Source organism: Falco punctatus (genome assembly GCF_963210335.1).
Source record: "Falco punctatus genome assembly, chromosome: 11".
NCBI classification, from domain to species: domain Eukaryota; kingdom Metazoa; phylum Chordata; class Aves; order Falconiformes; family Falconidae; genus Falco; species Falco punctatus.
The window spans coordinates 3,730,238-3,746,390 of NC_137591.1; the positions used below are offsets into that span (position 1 = coordinate 3,730,238).

Sequence of the window (16,153 nt, forward strand, 5' to 3'; positions counted from 1 at the left end):
GGGCATGTAGGGAAGCATGAATACTTGGTTTGGCATGTGAAAGGGGATGCACAGTTAGGGAAACACCTCAGGTGTTTTTCAGTGTTATGATAATTATGGCATGGTTCATAAAATCTTCCCAAATCAAGACACTTTGTTAGGTTGATATTTGTATTCTTGTAGCTCCCAGATACTTGCAGAAGTATTTTGCCCCATTCACGCTACCGACCAAAAAGTGCCCGTGGCGGGCCATAGGCATGCCAGCCACGTGCGGGTGGATGGGGCAGGATTTTAGCATTCGCAGACCATACAAGGCAGCTCCTGTGAGCACAGCAAAGGGGGAGCAACTTTGCAGAGTCTACAAAAATGGATGTTGGCACAAGCGTAACATCGTATAGAACAATAGTGATTTTGTACTGCGTTTCCAAAAGGACTCCATCACATCAGCCCCCTGGCCCCATTGCTACATGCTCCGAACACTACATTAACTTTGCCTGCCTCCCAGCATGGGGAAGGAGCCTCACCCCACTCCTGTCTGTCTGCTCGCAGAAGCTGCAGGGAGAAACCCCACTGCAGAGCAGGCAAGAGCAGTGTCTCTGGGAGGAAGTAATCCTGTCACTGGAGGGAAACCTGCTTCCCTAGGGAGTCCATACTGCATCCAAACTGCCATCCACCATCAGAGGCATTACTGCCAGCTGGGAAGGTCTGGTCCACGTCTTAAAACACACGCATAAGAAAAGCTCAATCAGGTGGTAAAAGACTGTAGGAAACCACATTGTTGTTTTTATTCTTTTCCCCTCCTAAACTGACCTTTGAAAATGAGACCACTTTAAACCTGAACTGGTGGCAGCCCTTGGGCGGGATCCGGCTCACAGCATTTCAGGCAGCAGGGCTGACCTCTTGCTGTGGAATTTCACCTAGTAATTTCTGCGGCAGGAAGAAGTCCTCCGAGTGGGTTGTCTGGCTTCAGAAGTAATTTTAAGTGCCTGTGGCTTGACAAATCAACATTTCTGAAAGCGCTTAATGACTCACAACCTCGCCTAAGAATAGCTGAACTTTGCAAGACGGTATTACATAGCGGAGAATATGGCCTCTGACACCGCCTGAGTGTGGAGCTGAAGGACTCGGTGGGAGAAGGGGAGGGAGAGGCTGTGGCTGCGCCATAGCTGCATTCCTGCTGTCCCCTCCCGGCTCCTGGCAAGCCGCATTGAGGAGGCTTCTTCAACGTTCATGTGCATCAGCCACCTCAGAGCTCTCCTCCACAAATTCACCTAATCCGCTTTTAAACAATTTATCATGTTTCATTTACACACGCAGCAAAGTACTCCTCGTTTATCCTGTTTTGTTTGAAAGTGCTGTTACTTTCTTGGATTAAAGAGGGGTCACAGAAGTTTTGTGCATCTACATGTTATACCTCTGAGTGCCTAACATTTCATAGAAGAGAGATTCTTTGTCTTCAGGTTATCAAGCAAGTAAAACCTCAGTGACTGAAAAGGGGAACTGGTTTTGATTCTGCTTGCTCAGGAGTGGGGGTTTTGGTAGTTGTTGCTTGCTTTTCTGGGGCACGCTTGCAGAAGTGTGTGCTGTGAACTGCCACCGCTTTACTTCTTACCCCGCCATGCACACTTTTTAGTGCTTTAATCTACCACCAGGGAAAACAGAACAAAACACAAGTTCAGCTGAATGTCTGTGACCACAAGAGCTTCCTGTAGCTGCCTGAAGTTCCTGTTGCAAAAGCCTCGTTGTTGTTGTTGTTGTTGGGGATCAGGGATTGTCCTGGCTTTGGGGATGAACCTAAGGGATGGGTTATGGTTAAGCTGCACCATCCCAGGAGCAGCAGGAGAGGTGCTGTGTCTGGAAGGCACAACTGCACATAAAAGTAGGTTTACTGCTCAGGGAGAAGAAAATAATGTAGAAGTTGTCTCTCGCCTCCGGCAGCCAACGATGCCAGAAAAAAAAAAAATCTTTCTGATATCACAGTCCCTCTCTTTTGGGCCCTGCCAAAATAATCTGAGCAGCAGTGGAAGGTCTTGTCCTCATGGCATGAAGCCTGAAGGCTCCCCTAAGACACACTTTGCCTTGATTCTTTGATGTGTTGTGAAAATCATCAGGAAATGTCTTCCTCATGTTCAGCACCCCAGCCCCTCAGATGGGGGTGAGGGCAGACCAAGCTGGGCACCGACCTTGTCTGTACAGAGCCCCAGTCACTCCCGAGCTGGGTAATGGGAGATTTTCTCTCTCCTGTTTTACCAGGAGCCTGGGCACCATGAGGAGGGCTCCAGGCTCGCCTGGCAGGTGGGCAGCAGCAGGAGCCCAACCCTCAGATACTTTCCGATGATGTGGGATCCCCAGGGGCTGAGCCCAGGCGTGACCCTGCACCGAACTGTGCCTTGGGACACCCACTCCAGACCCACACATTCCCACAGTTGGAGCCCCCTTGCTCTGGCCACCCACAGACCCATCAGAGCTGGGCTCTGGCAACCGTGCAGCCCTGCTCACAGGCCCCCATGTTTTTCAGCCTGGAGATGAAAACCCAAGAGGTGCAAACTGTGGTGTCAATGGGAACCACAGGAGACTGAAGATTCTGATTTACAGCATTTCCCACTCAGAGCTGAAACGTATTTGGGCTTCTCTCGAGGGAAGGGGGGAATCACAGCAGGCCTCATTCATCCCTGGTGGATGCTGAGTTCATAGCCGGGACGGAGGCCAGGCAGCTGCCCCCAGCATTGCTGGAGCCGCCACTCTCCCATGATCTGCAACAGCTGGGAGCAGGGCTGGGGTTTGCCTCTGTGTCTCAACACAAGCAAAATCAAAAGCTTCACCTCAAGTTGAAGGTGTTACAGCAGGTCAGTAAACTACTGGTTTCTGCCTGTCCTCCACAGCCTAAGAAACCCTGTCATTGCAGTAACTTGCTGCAGCTGGGTGTGTGACGAGCATGCAAATCACCTGGGGTAAGGCACACCCGCGAAGCTCAACACCTGAAACTCTGATCGTGTTTTCTTTACTTTTTCCGTGGTAGCAGGGTACCTTGACGTTAAGGCACAGGATGCTGGTGTAAACCGGACAGTGTTGAACAGCTGAACCAGAGAACAGCAGTCTCAAGTACAGGTACAAGTTCTGTAGCCATGGCCGGTCCCCGCAGATTTCCCCTTCCCGCCGCTCTTGATCTCCATCTGTGCAAACAGGATGAGCTGGAACAGTATAAATAATGCATTAAAAAGAAGAAGCCAACACAATACCGCAGTCATAAGAAAAGGAAAAAAATAAACCAACAGAAAGAAGGAAAAAAAAAAAGAAAAAGTGGATTTCTGGCCTCCCACGGCAGCCGCTCCCTTTGGCTCCCGCAGCCCATCCCCGCGGCCTCGGGCTCCGCCCCGGGCCCCGCCCGCGGGAGGCAGCGGGGTCGCCGGTACCGCCGCGTTACGTCCGCCGCGCTTCGCCGCTCCCAGGTAGGGGGAACCGGGGCCGGGAGGGGAGCGGGCCGCCGTGGGCACAGCGGGGCACAGCGGGCGGGAACCGCCGCACCCCCGGGATTGCTCTGGCGGGGCGCGCCGGGAGGTGTTGGTGGGATGCTGCGGGGATACTTGGGGAGGGGGGGTGGGGTTCCAGTGGGTGCTCGGCGGGGCTTGGGGGTGCTCCGGGGGTGCGCTGGAGTATGCTCAGGGTGTGTGCTGGAGGATGTGCAGGGGAATGCTTTAAAAGTGTTCAGGCGTGCTCTAGAGTGTGCTCCGGGGACACCTGGGAGCGCTTTGAAGGGTGCTCAGGGGGTGCCTAGGGTGCCTGGCCCCTCGGGTGGCTGCCTGCGGGCAGCAGCAGCCCTGGGTCACCTGGGACAGGAGTGTTTCCAGGGCACCCCTGGGTGCAGGACGGAGGTGCTGAGCGTGGCTGGGCAGCAGGGAGGTGGCAGGAAGGCTCTGAGCCCCTGTGGGACCCTTGGATGTCACTGTGTGAGGGCTGGAAAGGGCCCCCAGGCCCCAGCCAATGCAGTGGAAGTCACGGAGATCCCAGAGCAGCCAGAGTTGCATTTAGCCTCCAAGCCCAACCATAAAGCCTTCCCCAGCCATGAAGCTGTGGTTCAGACAAGCCCCAGCCCAGCCTCCGCGGCTCAGCATGGTCGCCGGCGCCTGCCTCCAGCCTTTCCCCATTTCCTCGCTGGCTTTCCAGCTATCCAGACACAGAAACTCTTGGGGCCGTAACTCATGCCTGTCTCTAGTGAGGTTTGCGCTCTGCTTCCCAGAGCCACATGTCCCTCCGGGCTCAGCCGCAGGTCTGGCCTGGCTGCAGAGCAGGGCCAGGCTGAGCCTTGGGTTTCTGCATCCTTAGGGGGCTGAGAGAGGGGCCGCTGTAGCAGCGCATTTGGCAGCGAGTAGGGGGACGGGCAGTGCTTCTCCCTCGCAGGCAGCATCAGCTTTCCAGAATAGCAGCTGCTGCCAGGGCATTTCTGAGCAGCCCAACTCTGCCGGGACCAGGCGTGCCCCGTGCAAGCACTTTCGTCAGCTCCCGGCGTTCGGCTTGGGAGTTCTCGCAGACCTAAGGCAAAGGCATGCTGGGCTCTGACTCTGCTCCTGGAGAAATCAGAGTGGAGTGTGAACAGGGAGCCGCTGCACTGGGGTAGACCATCACTGGAGATTGGTGACAGTAGAAAGCCAGTTAGATAATCTCAACTGCAAGTCCAAGTAAGTTCAGCATGGAGGAAGTCATGGTCTGGATGCTCTGGGTGTGGTGTTCACCGTCCAGAGATGGAAGCGGGACTGTGATGTAGAGAGTTACTTCATTTTCCTTGCAGCTATGGGATGCGACACCACCAGGAAGGGTTTGCTTTGTCGGGGCTAAACGAGAAATTTGGTATTTTAGCTGTGTGGCCCAAATGGAGGCAGTGAGCACCCAAAAACGTTGCTCGTGCAGGATAAGGATAGTGACCACAGTGATGGGCAGAGAGAAGGGGAACACTGTAAAAAATACTGGCATTTACCTTCATACCCGTTTTGCAGTCTTCTGGTGTTTTGTTTGATTTGGGATGGACTAAAAGGAGAAAGCTGGTCTCTTAAATGATTCTGAAACAGTAAATGAGAGGAGGGAACCCATAACCTCGGGTTAATGATTATTTGTTGCTTTGTCTGTAATATTTAAAAAATGTATCTGCCAAAATGGCAGCCAGTCTGATGGACGGTGACCTGACTGGGAACCTGTGGTTGAGGAGGGATTTGTTAAAATAATCCTGGACCTGGAAGATAAGATGGCTGGAGCCCGTTGCTTCTCTGGGCTCTGTCAGTCTCCCGGTGCAGTTTCCAAACCACTTGCGAGTAGGAGAACCAGGACCGTGTTTGGCTGCTTTCCGGAAAGTCTGGTTACGGAGAAAGTCTTACCTCCCAGGTGCAGAAATCATCCCTTTCGTGCAGTGCTGGGGCTGTCCCATTCCCACAGGAGCCATCCAATTTGGTGTCATAAAGTCTCCCTTCATCCTCAACTAACAAAAATACACACCCACCCATCTATTTGCCGCTTTATTGTTGCTTCCCGTGAAACAGCCTCCGTGTCCCTCAGCGTGGGCGCATTTTGGGAGGGAGGGGTTTGGTCTCAAAACATCCTTCACATCAGGAGCAGTTTTGAGACTCGAGTTGGCCGGCATTAGATGAATACAAGCTCATTCACAAGCTTGCTGCCGATTTGGATCCCTCCCCCTGCGGTTTTACCACCGCCAGATATTTTGAAAGTCGAATTTTTATCACTCAGTGTTATGCATCAAATCTTGGGTCTTTTTAAGAAAGCTTTGGGAACAGCACCAGGGATGAACATGTCCCCATTTGTTAGAGAAAAAAGAAAATATGGGAAGTTTTTGTGTTTTATGCCTCATGTGACAGGGATTATGTGACTCTGCCTTGCTCAAGAGCACTGAGATGCAAATTTTGGTCAATAAAACCCTGATCCTGGCTCGGGGGCATGAAGGAGCCCTTGGCTTAGGGCAGCAATCCCGACCGTGCACATTCGCACACAGCTGGTGCTAGGGGAGAGCAGTGGGAAGCAACCAGCTGCAGAGAGTTCCTTCTTCAGCCCTATTTATTTTAGACCTCAGTGGAATTGAAGTTTCCGGTGCTGTGCCTCAGGAAGCCTCAAGTCCTGCCCATCCCAGGGTTTAAACAGCACATGAAAAAGAAGTTATTGTCATAATTACGATAATAAACTACCAAAATGGACAATTTGGCAGAGTCAGAAACCTGAAATATAGTGAAAATCCCACCCGCATGCAGAGGATCCTGTCTTCCAAACATGATGAACTTAAATTCATCATTGCAGCCAGTTCCTAGGTTCATCAGGGTTGAACATGAGTCTTGGTGCAAGTGAGGAAGCTGAAAATACACCAGCAACATGCAACCTGAGCTTGGTCAAAAAACTGGAGGAAAGCCCCCGTTTCCTAAACCCTCCCCATAACCTGGGTGAGCAGGTGGGAAATGCGGCTGCAGGTCTCACCTCCCAGCATCCATGTGGAATTCGCCAGCAGAGAAGGAAGGCAGCATGTCCATCCCTTCCCCAGTCCCAGTCAATAAATATTGCAGTTTGAAGAGGAGCATGATCAATCCCAGTCTCATTGGATCAGCCCAGGAACTGACAGAAAATGGCCCTGTGTCTCCGTGGGGGACTGCAGTGATGGCCTAGGGAAAAGGAGAAAAACAGGCATGCAGAGTAGGGCTTTCCTAAAAGTCCCACTTCCAGCAGAAGAGGATCTGTGTTGATGGTGGGACCTTCACTGGGGTCAGACAGGACGGATGCCAGATTGTCATTTGACTTTTACAACCACAAACACACTTTTTGACTATTTCTCAGGCTGCTGGGTTTAAGAAGCCCTGTTTGTGTGTCAGTGGTTTTTTCCAGTTGCTCAAACGCCAGTGTTTCATCTCTCAGTAAGCACCAAGGAGATCAGACACGGCGCAACACGCTTCCTGCCCTGCGCTGCCCTGTCCATCTCGTGTCTTGGCAAGCGGCCAAGTGAGAGTAAAATGGAAGAGCCTTTCCCAAGAAGCAGGAACATTTTGGTTTGTTGGTTCCCCTCCGCACCCAGCTTCCAAAAATGCCCAGAAGATCCTGTTTTTCCTTAGGAAATGGAAGATGTTTCCAGCCAGCTCAGGCTGAAGCTCTGGCTCTTGAGTGGGATGAGTGCAGGAGCCCCAAGAATGCATCAAGCCCTGTGTTGTTGTAAAGGTGCTACCCTACCAGCTTCTTTGACCACATGGAATTTATTCAGTATCATGGCAGCAAAGGTCAAGGTCTCCCAAGGTCAAGAAGATGGAAAACAGCAGCTTGGAAGAGACCAGAAGCCAAATGAAGGCTTCATTAATCCCCCTGCTAAACTTGTGGGATTGAGGCAAAAAGAATAAACATTAGAAATGAGGCACTTTGGATTTTTGTCTGCCTTCTGACTGTGGAGCACTTTCAATTCATGGCTTCAAGTGGTTTTTCTGATCCCCTGACTCTGGGAGAGGATACTTTAGGGAAAATGCTACAGTTTTCAAGGCATGGGATAAAATCAGGAGAATCAACCAAAGCTTTTATAAGACCATGGCTGGAATGAGCTGAAGGTCAGTTGGAAGAGAGGTTATCAGAGGAGGGGATGAATGTGATCATTTTCCCCTCCTGGTGAGCCATAAAGGAGGGTGAGAGTTTGGATATCTGATACCTCCAGGTCTTGTCCTGACCCGTTTCTAATGGAAATGCTGGCAGGAAGCTCACGACATTTATTAAACAGCAATAAGCAGCTTTAATAAAATCAGTATCCACACAACTTTATTACTGCCATTTGAAAAGATGCCTGAAATGGCAGTTTAAGTACCGCTGGCTGCTGAGGGTTGCACACATATGCTGAAAGCGATTGTCGTCTTTATTAAGTGGTGCTGGGTTAATTATTCAGATTTCTCATGAGTCTGATGCTCTTCCAAACACCAGTGAAGCTCTGCATGCCTCCAGAATGTTTTACATGTGAGCAGCCCCTGGCTCCAGCTCCTTCTGTTGCTTCATGTACATAATTTTGCAGAGAGGGTGATGGCTGGCAGAGGGTGGGAGGCCAGCCTGAACCTCTCCACCAGTGCAACCATGAGCTGCTGGGCTGCAGAGCAAGCTTGTCACTATCAAGCACCCACAAGCTGCTTCCAGCTCTTCTGTCGAGAACTCCTGGGCAAGCAGCAGCCGAGGCAGCTTCAGCCTGGGGTGTGATAAAATGCTGGGGCCAGCACTGCAGGGTACCCATTGCTACAAGCCATGTGCTGAAGCCATCCGCTGGCCCAGGAACGAAGGGTGAATTTTAAGCAGGCATCTGGACTGTGTGGCATTTTGCTTTCAGAGGGGATTTAAAGATTTATGTCCCTTTTTTTGTCATACCTTTTTACCTGCCACATCCACTTTTCCCATACAGCGACTAGTTTTGCATCCTCAGATCTAGTTCTGCTCCACTTGGGCACATGCAGCTGGGTGACACCAGTGCAGAGGGAAGCCATGCCAAGCCATGCCTGGCTGCAAGGTGCATGCTGGGCTGGGCTGGGCTGAATTCAGCCTGCAAGCTCACCTTTCTGGATGCTGTTGGGTTTATAGCAACAGGCTTCCTGGGGCTCAGGCATCATCTGGTCTCCCCACTTTAATTGTGGGTCTGCTTAGCTGTCTTCTGCCCCTCAACAGGCAGCACGGACCAGCCCAGTGTATGCCCACGCCCACTGTGGTCCGAGCTGCCGTTTCCAAGGGATGCCATGGGGCACCGGGCTGCTGGCGGTGACGATTGCACCATGTCAGATGCATGCAGGAAGGCGGCTGGTGGGCTCCCAGAATGCAGATCTCTTACAGGGGAAACCCCATTTGCTCTCACCGTGGAAAACCTCATGACAACTTCTTGGAATGCACACCAGGACTTTCAACTGCTTTTATTTACTTATTTATTTATTTAATCCCAGAAGTTTTCAAACTTCTTTTTTCCTCCTGGAAGGAAACTCCTTCCTATGCCAGTGCCAGCCGGCAGCCGATCACAGCCCACCACCGCGCAACAGAGATCCCACCCGTGTGGATGTCCCCAGCAAACTGGAAATGGGTTATTTTTCTTCCTTTGCAGTGAAAACAGAATTGAAAAATATGTACAACAAATATTCCCCGAGAGGCTATATTTATTCCTGGTATGTCCACTTGCAATAATAGCTCGGCTGGTTGTGCAATCCAGCAGACCTCCTGGATGGAGCAGGTTTGAGTGTAACCCTTTGGGTACCGAGGGCAAGCTCCTTCTGTGGGTCTGTGTGGGGCCGTGGGTGAAGCCCGAACCTGTCATCCCAGAGCGATTCTGCTTGGGGAGAGGAAGGCAGGCAAGCGCCTTGCCCACTGGCCCTGTGAGCATCCAAGGCAGCAGTGGTGGCCGTAGTGGGGATGGGCAGGGACTGATGGGATGGGTTTGAGCTGTTTTGTGGCAGTCTGTTTCCTATCAGCCATGGGAGCAGCCTGCAAAGCAAAATCCCCCCGACAGCTGTAGTGCGTAATGTAGAGCAGCAACAATTTTAGGCCATGACCTCAGCCCTGACACTTGTGGGATAATGTCTGGCTGTGCCCAGGTGAAACCCTTCCCCATTTCCCACCCTGTACTGGCCCTGTTGGGGGAAGCTATCAAAAGCCAGTTGTAGATCGAACCCATAGTTAATTAATTTTCATGTTTTCACTCTATCCATTCATAGCTCCCCATTAAAAGCTTATTTAAAGGGACACAGACTTGAAGACCTTCTTCAGGACCATGGGGATTAAATCAGGGAAAAACTGTAGGTCTTATGTGTGTAATTACAGTAAGGAAATGCTCCAAATTAAAGCTTCCTGCTTGCTCTTTCCAGTGGGAAAATGAAACAATTCTTTTAGGCTTACTTTAAAATCAGCACCATATAGAAATATGTTGGGGTTTTTTTTCATCATGGTGCTTTGTCTGGAGAACATAAGCAACAGAATATGCTCAGAAAAGATGCACAAGTGTAACTAAACCAGAAAAATTTGACAGAAAACAAGCCACTGTGCTCTTAAGTGCATTTTGAACCCTGAGCTCAGTAATTGCTTGTGAAAGCAGAAAGCTGTCAATGCAGTGTCATGGCCCTGCATGGTGTGGGATGCTGGAGCCGTGTGGGAAAGACGGCATTTGGGAAAGGCTGCATTTCTCTGGCTGCTGAAATAGGGGGTTATTTTTCATTCCCCAGTTAAGAAGTTAACCCATCCATGTCTTGGGGAGCGCTAGCAAGGACAAACTGCGGCTGTTTCTTTTGTGTCCATGCTATTTTGCATCTGCAGAGGGAAAACTTTTCTGCTTTTCTCCAAACTTAATCTGTTAAAGTTACATTTAGTAGTTTCACAGTGCTGTGAGCCTGGAGGAGTGCCAGTAGCTCTGTTCTGCAGACAGACAGTGACAAAATGTTTTTGTATTCTGAGATAGATGAGCATTTTGGTTGCATTGCTTGTTAAGTGATGGGAAAGGTGCTGGCACCACTCTGTGATGCGAGTCCCTGGTCAAAGCCCCCAGGTCCCAGTGGGATGCCTCTGCTTTTCAGAATTTTCTTTCCCAGCCCTGGAAGAGGTTCACAGCCCAGCTGTGGGAAGCCAGGCAGTGTTTGAACCCCTCTGCCTTTGCAAGCATGAAGTTGTTGCAAGTATAGTGCAGAGGCTGAGGGTTTTTCTTCCCTGTTGCCAGCCTGGGGGTGCAGCAATCCAGGATGCCCGAGTGGAATGCCAGCCCAGGGGCTTGGGATAGGCACTCTGCCCATCACTGAGCTGCATGCCACAAATACCCTGCCCAAAATCACACCACGCCTGCTCTATGAGCTGCCCCCTGCCTCACCTGCCTGCATTTTGAAGTTTGTGTTGTTTGCATTGAAGTTTGCTTGAGCACTTTATATGGAGAGTTGCACTGGCACCCACAGGAGCCCAAGGGCTACCCATCCCTTCTTGCAGCAGCTGGGCATGGCACAGCAGGTCAGGCATCCTCTGCCTGTGCTGCGGTTACAGGCGGCCGCGTTCCGTTCCTGCCATCACCCGTCCTGTTCAGCATCTCCTGGGAAGGGTGGATGGATGGCTGTGATGGGAGGAGCTGGAGCTGCAGGGAGAAGGGTAAAGGGCTGAGGGGCTGTTTCTGCTCCGTGCATGGGAATGGGGCTTCAGCAGGATTAATTACAGGCGTTGAGACCTTCTGCGGCTTCTGCTAAAGATGCTGCCGTTTCATCGCGGCAGCCGCTTGCATTTCCTTGGGAGAGGCGCTCCGCAGAATAACTAATGCGTTCAGCCTGGGAGGGTGCAGCATGCGGAGGGCGAGCTCCGGCTGCAGCCTGCAGCATCAGGTATAATAAGAACTGTATCATTAATAATTGACTGTCCTTTCAATAATTTTTCATGATAAGGCAGGCAGCCCAGTGACAGCACTTAAGTGTTTTGTGTTCTATGGAAAAGGTAACTGTGCTGTGAAAAGTAACTCATTTTATACAGCTGGCTTGAACTGTCCTCAGAAAGGTCATAAGAAAGCAACGGTCTGCTTTATTAGAAAATTAATCGCTCTTTTGTGCTTCTTGTTTTAAACTTATATTTGCTTTCTGAGCAAGGTCGCTGCTTAGCTGACCAACTTTTAACAACTGGAAAAGGCATGTTTGGTGCTCCGAATACTTCGTTGCTGGCTCTCGCATGGGAGAAGATGCTTTAGAGGGAGGCAAGTGCTTCTGCTCTATGATGGGCTTGTAGGTGGGAGCATGAGAAGGTAACGTGGCAAGAGGCTTTTCTAATGATAGTTTTTCCTTTCACCACAAAGTGCTAAAGCTATTGCTGCAGTGCAGGAGAACACGACAGGCAGAGCTCAAAAAAATGTTGTGTTATAGCTAATGAGACTGTGCTAACGTGCTGCTCAGTGGGGATGAATTATCTTATTTATAGGCACATGGTTAAACGTTTCCAATTTAAATTGCTAGAAAGAGGCTCTGGGAAAATGAAATTCTTAATATATTTGTCTTTATGGTTAATTTGTTCTTTAAATTTCTTGGGGTGTAAGGGTGCTCTCCTTTCTGCTGGCTGGTGTGGGTGGGGGAGCCAGCGGGTGGTTGCTTTGTCTGGCAAGTGGGACAGAGTAAGAGGGGTTAAGTGTGACTGTAAAGAGCCAGTGTTTGAGACAAGACTAGTTAAAAAGACAGTGCATTGTGCCTGCAAATGGGCTGCCCCAGGGAATAAAACCACTTCACTGTGTGCTGTTGTCTTCTCACATATTTGGCTTCTTGATTTCCATTTCTGTATATATTTATTCCTGCCTTGAGAAAAGCAATGTAATTCAAATCTGGCTTAATCCTCCCCACTGCCTTTCTGTGTAGTATAGGTAAAAATCAGCGATGCTGCGCACGTGGTGGTGTTGCCTGCCCAGAGAGGAAAATAAGTATGCTCCAGTTTTTATTCAATAGAGGAAAACTCAGCAAATAAAGAGCCCAAGAGAGGGTCAGCCTAACAGGTATTAGCAGGATGGAGACCCACCTAAAAGTACTGCCCAGCCCTGAATTGCGGGCCGGACCCCGGGCATACAGGTGTGCTGCTTCTGGTGGATCACTTAATTTTTTTTTGGTCTCATTTTTATTAGGAGCAGGCATCAGAGAGCAGCCGTGGGGTCCAAGGAGCCACATTTTCTGGCTCAAAGCCACCCGTTGCGCACCTGAGCTGCCCCGGGGGTGGGGATGGGGGAACATCAGCAAGCTGGCAGGGTACATTCAGCATGCTTTTATGAGGTGATTTTGAAGTAGACTGGTCAAAAGAGAAAAGTCATAGGATCAATTTGGGCTGGAGAGTTGGGACCCAGACAGCTCATAAATGAACCAAATAGATGTAATTATCTGGATATCAAAAAGCATCATATTCACTGGCTTTCCCCACCCCCTTCTAAATAACTGACCTAGAAGAGTGAAGTGTAGCTGGTCAGACTGTTGCTAAGATCCATAATTGACTGTAATGGGAAAATTTGAAAAAAACCCTCCAAACCATTTGAGAAAGGGGTTAGTGTTTGTTTTGGCATGTGCTGTTTATTGGCAGGAGGAAACAGAAGAAATTGCCCTTTATAGAAGTGCAGTCAATAGGAGAGCATGTCAGGAGGCCGCTGGTCAAGGTGTTTCAGAAGGTTGCATGGTGTGGTGCAGGCATCAGTGTTGCTGTTTGGCCGCATGAGCATCGAGGAGGTACCAAGCCTGGAGGAGCTCTTGAGAGTTTTGATGTTCTCCTTGGGCTGGGACCCTCCTAACTTTCCATCAGAGCTATACATTGAGAATAAGCTTGTCTGTCTACCTGATGGACAGAACTAATTGTTTCTTTAAAAGATTTTGAACTTTCAAAGTATCCATCCTATGACAAGAATACGGCAGGATTTCACTTTGTTTTCCCGCTGGTCTTTGTTGTAGTTAAACTATGTTATTTCAGTGCTTCTAGAGGAGAATAATAGCAGCACTGCCATAGTCTGCATATCCTTATCTGCACTGCATATCCAGTTATCTTGCCATTGCCACAAGAAGAAAGATGAGTTACACAATGCAGAAATAATTATGTGTTAAAAGGAGAATTTAGAAGCTGCAGAGTGGAGAAGACCAACAAGGCAGAGCTGCTCCTGAAACGATGAATGAGCCAGAGGTCCTGAGGGATGGTTCTGCTGATGAATACTGCAGAAGAGAAAACAGAAAGGTGAACCAGACTGGTGCTGGATAAGTATAGTGCCAGGCGAAGTGAGGGGTAAAGGTTGTCTGGAGCCCCTTCACAGGGAGCTCTGGAAGCACGGTCAAGTGCTAAAGCCCTCACTTAGGTGAAATACTACAAGCAGAAAAATTAATTCAGACTCTGACAGTTTGATCAATGAGATGAATGTAAGATGGGGCTGGCTCAGCGCAGGCTTTGTGCTGCTTGGTCCTACCCCTGAGAATCTTGCATAGCTCAAGGATGCACTGGAGAAGCAGGGATTGACTTCCAAGCTGCTGTGGGACCATCTCTGGCTAGGAACCAAATTAGATACTTGAAGGAAAATCCTAAGCGAGTAATCTGCTCTCCAAGAACCACCCCCACCCACCCCCCTTTTTCCCTCGCAGCAGGAATTAAAAACCAGCCCTTCTCACTCTGAGCAACGCTGTCCTTCTCATGCAAGTCAGGAAGTCTACAGTGATGGCCCACTGCCTCAGCCCCCTTTGCCCTTGCCTGCCTCCTCCCTGTGTCTTTCCAAAGGGCATGGAGGAGAGAAGTTTCACCCAGGACCTTTCTTGGTTGTTCCCAGCCTTAACCTCCTCTTGTGCTCCAGGAGGGTCTGACCTGTGTCCACATGATGGGCAGGAGCTGGAGGGCAGTACAGACCAGGAAGGATGTGAGGTTTGCAATGTAGGCGGTGGTAGATCTCCACCTGAAGATCCTCCCTGATATGAAAGCAATTTGTCAGTGGTTTAGTGCAATTTGGTGAGGGTTCTTTATAACAGTATGGACGTGCTCTGAAATAGTGGCTTTCATTTGAACCAGAATTCAACATAAATTTTGAATCTTTGGTTACAGATTTGAAAAAAAATAAATGACAAACCAGTCATTTCTGTGCACTGTTTATATCCCTTGCTCTTTTTGGAGTTACGTTATGTTACGTTGGATATATCCAGCTTACAGGCATCAGTGAAGAGTCCCTGTGCCATCTATCTCAAGCCCAGTAGAAAATATCCTAATTGTCTCTCTTTCCTCGTTTGTAGTCAAAACCATCTGTAATGCAGGGGATGTTTTGTAAGAACCAGCTACCTGGGATGTGTCTATGAAGCACAAATTGTTGCCCCTGGAAAAGGAACTATTGATTTAAGCAGCTTGAAAATGCTTAGTAGACACAGTTGGGCTGCAGAATATGGAAAAGATGGGGGTGGGCTGTGAAGAAGTGTAAGGCTTTAAGAAGAGATTTAAGTTCAGATGATTGAGCTTTTTTAAAACTTAAAAATCTCTCTTCCTTTTTTCAAGGGTGAAGCAACTCATCTGCCCTAGCTTGTCAGAAGATGTTTAAGTGACAGCTTGATTAGACCACACCATGGAGAAGACAGATGGTATGGAGGCTATGGGATGGATGTTTGCTCATTTGTTTCTTGAAAAAAACACCCTAACTGAGCCTTGAAGTAATGTCCTTACCAGAAATACTGTAAATAACTTGTTTTCTATAGATAGGCAGTAGGGCCAGGAGATGAAAAATGCATCATTCATGTATTATGCAGACTTGATAAACCGCAGCAAGAACACAGTCACAGCTCTCGGTTCAGCACATATTGTCCTCCTGTCCTCTGTGGTGCATAGCCAGGACAGATCTCCTCTGCTCCCACTGTCCGGGCTGTGCTCTTGTGCTGTATTACCCCATGTGATGTTTTCCCTCCATCACTCCTCTGACTTTCATGTGCTGCTTCCCCTCAGAAAAGCATCTGCATCTCAGTGATGCTCTGTGATGAGCAGCACCGAAAGCCAAGCCAAGTTCTCCTGGTCCCCACGCAGCTGCTACACCAGGATGGAGACAAAGGGAGCAGCCATGAAACCTGGTTTCTCCTGGTCGAGCTGCATCTCCTTGTCCTCACGGAGCGCAGCTTGTTTGGTAAGAGGTGCGAAGCAGCCCAAACCGCTGTGGTTTGAGGGACTTGTGCATAAACTAAAATGAGCAATGATGCTGCGGTTTGACTACTTAGACCCTTAAAGCCTAAATTGGGGGCTGTGAAATTTTGCAGGCTGGATCTGTATTAAGTTGTATTAAACCGGGAGCCTCGGGCTGCACTGCTGGAGCCGCACGGTTTGCCTGTGACGGCTGGGTGGGCAGACACACTGTCGTGCATTTCATGGTGATTTACCTCAATTAAAAGCTGCGCTCGGTGCTGTGCAGCCGGTCACCTTGGGAGGCACGTGTTTCGCATGGATGCGGCTGTGTAAAGCAGCCCCGGCTGGCACTGTCTGGGTCCAGCCTCTGCCTGGTGCTGTATTTGTCATTTTCAAGGAATAATTTGTGACACGGTGTTTGCAGATGAAACAATGCAATGATTTTCCTGCTTGATGTGCCACTGAAAAGTTAAAACCAAACCAAAAGCCTTGAAAAATGTAATTGTCACAGATTGGTTCCACCTTCTGTTTTTGAGCTGGATTTATTATACATCGGGCAGCTCTTTATACTTACACAGGCACGTAG

At 49.5% G+C, this 16,153-nt stretch overlaps 1 protein-coding gene across 9 annotated transcripts in view; it reads left to right on the plus strand.

The window, feature by feature from the left end:
* Nucleotides 1–16,153, plus strand: part of KANK4 (KN motif and ankyrin repeat domains 4) — a 36,530-nt gene that overhangs the window by 8,767 nt on the left and 11,610 nt on the right. For 2 of the 9 annotated variants that reach the window (XM_080406341.1, XM_080406343.1), the window contains exons 6-7: nt 916–3,087; nt 14,956–15,038. In XM_080406341.1, the coding sequence (XP_080262467.1) occupies nt 15,023–15,038 (16 nt within the window). In that variant the 5' untranslated portion in view covers nt 916–3,087; nt 14,956–15,022. Of the gene's footprint in view, nt 1–915; nt 3,088–3,108; nt 3,429–14,955; nt 15,039–15,396; nt 15,579–16,153 lie in introns of those variants that run through there. The other 7 variants (XM_080406340.1, XM_080406344.1, XM_080406338.1 and 4 more) reach the window with 5 other exon arrangements.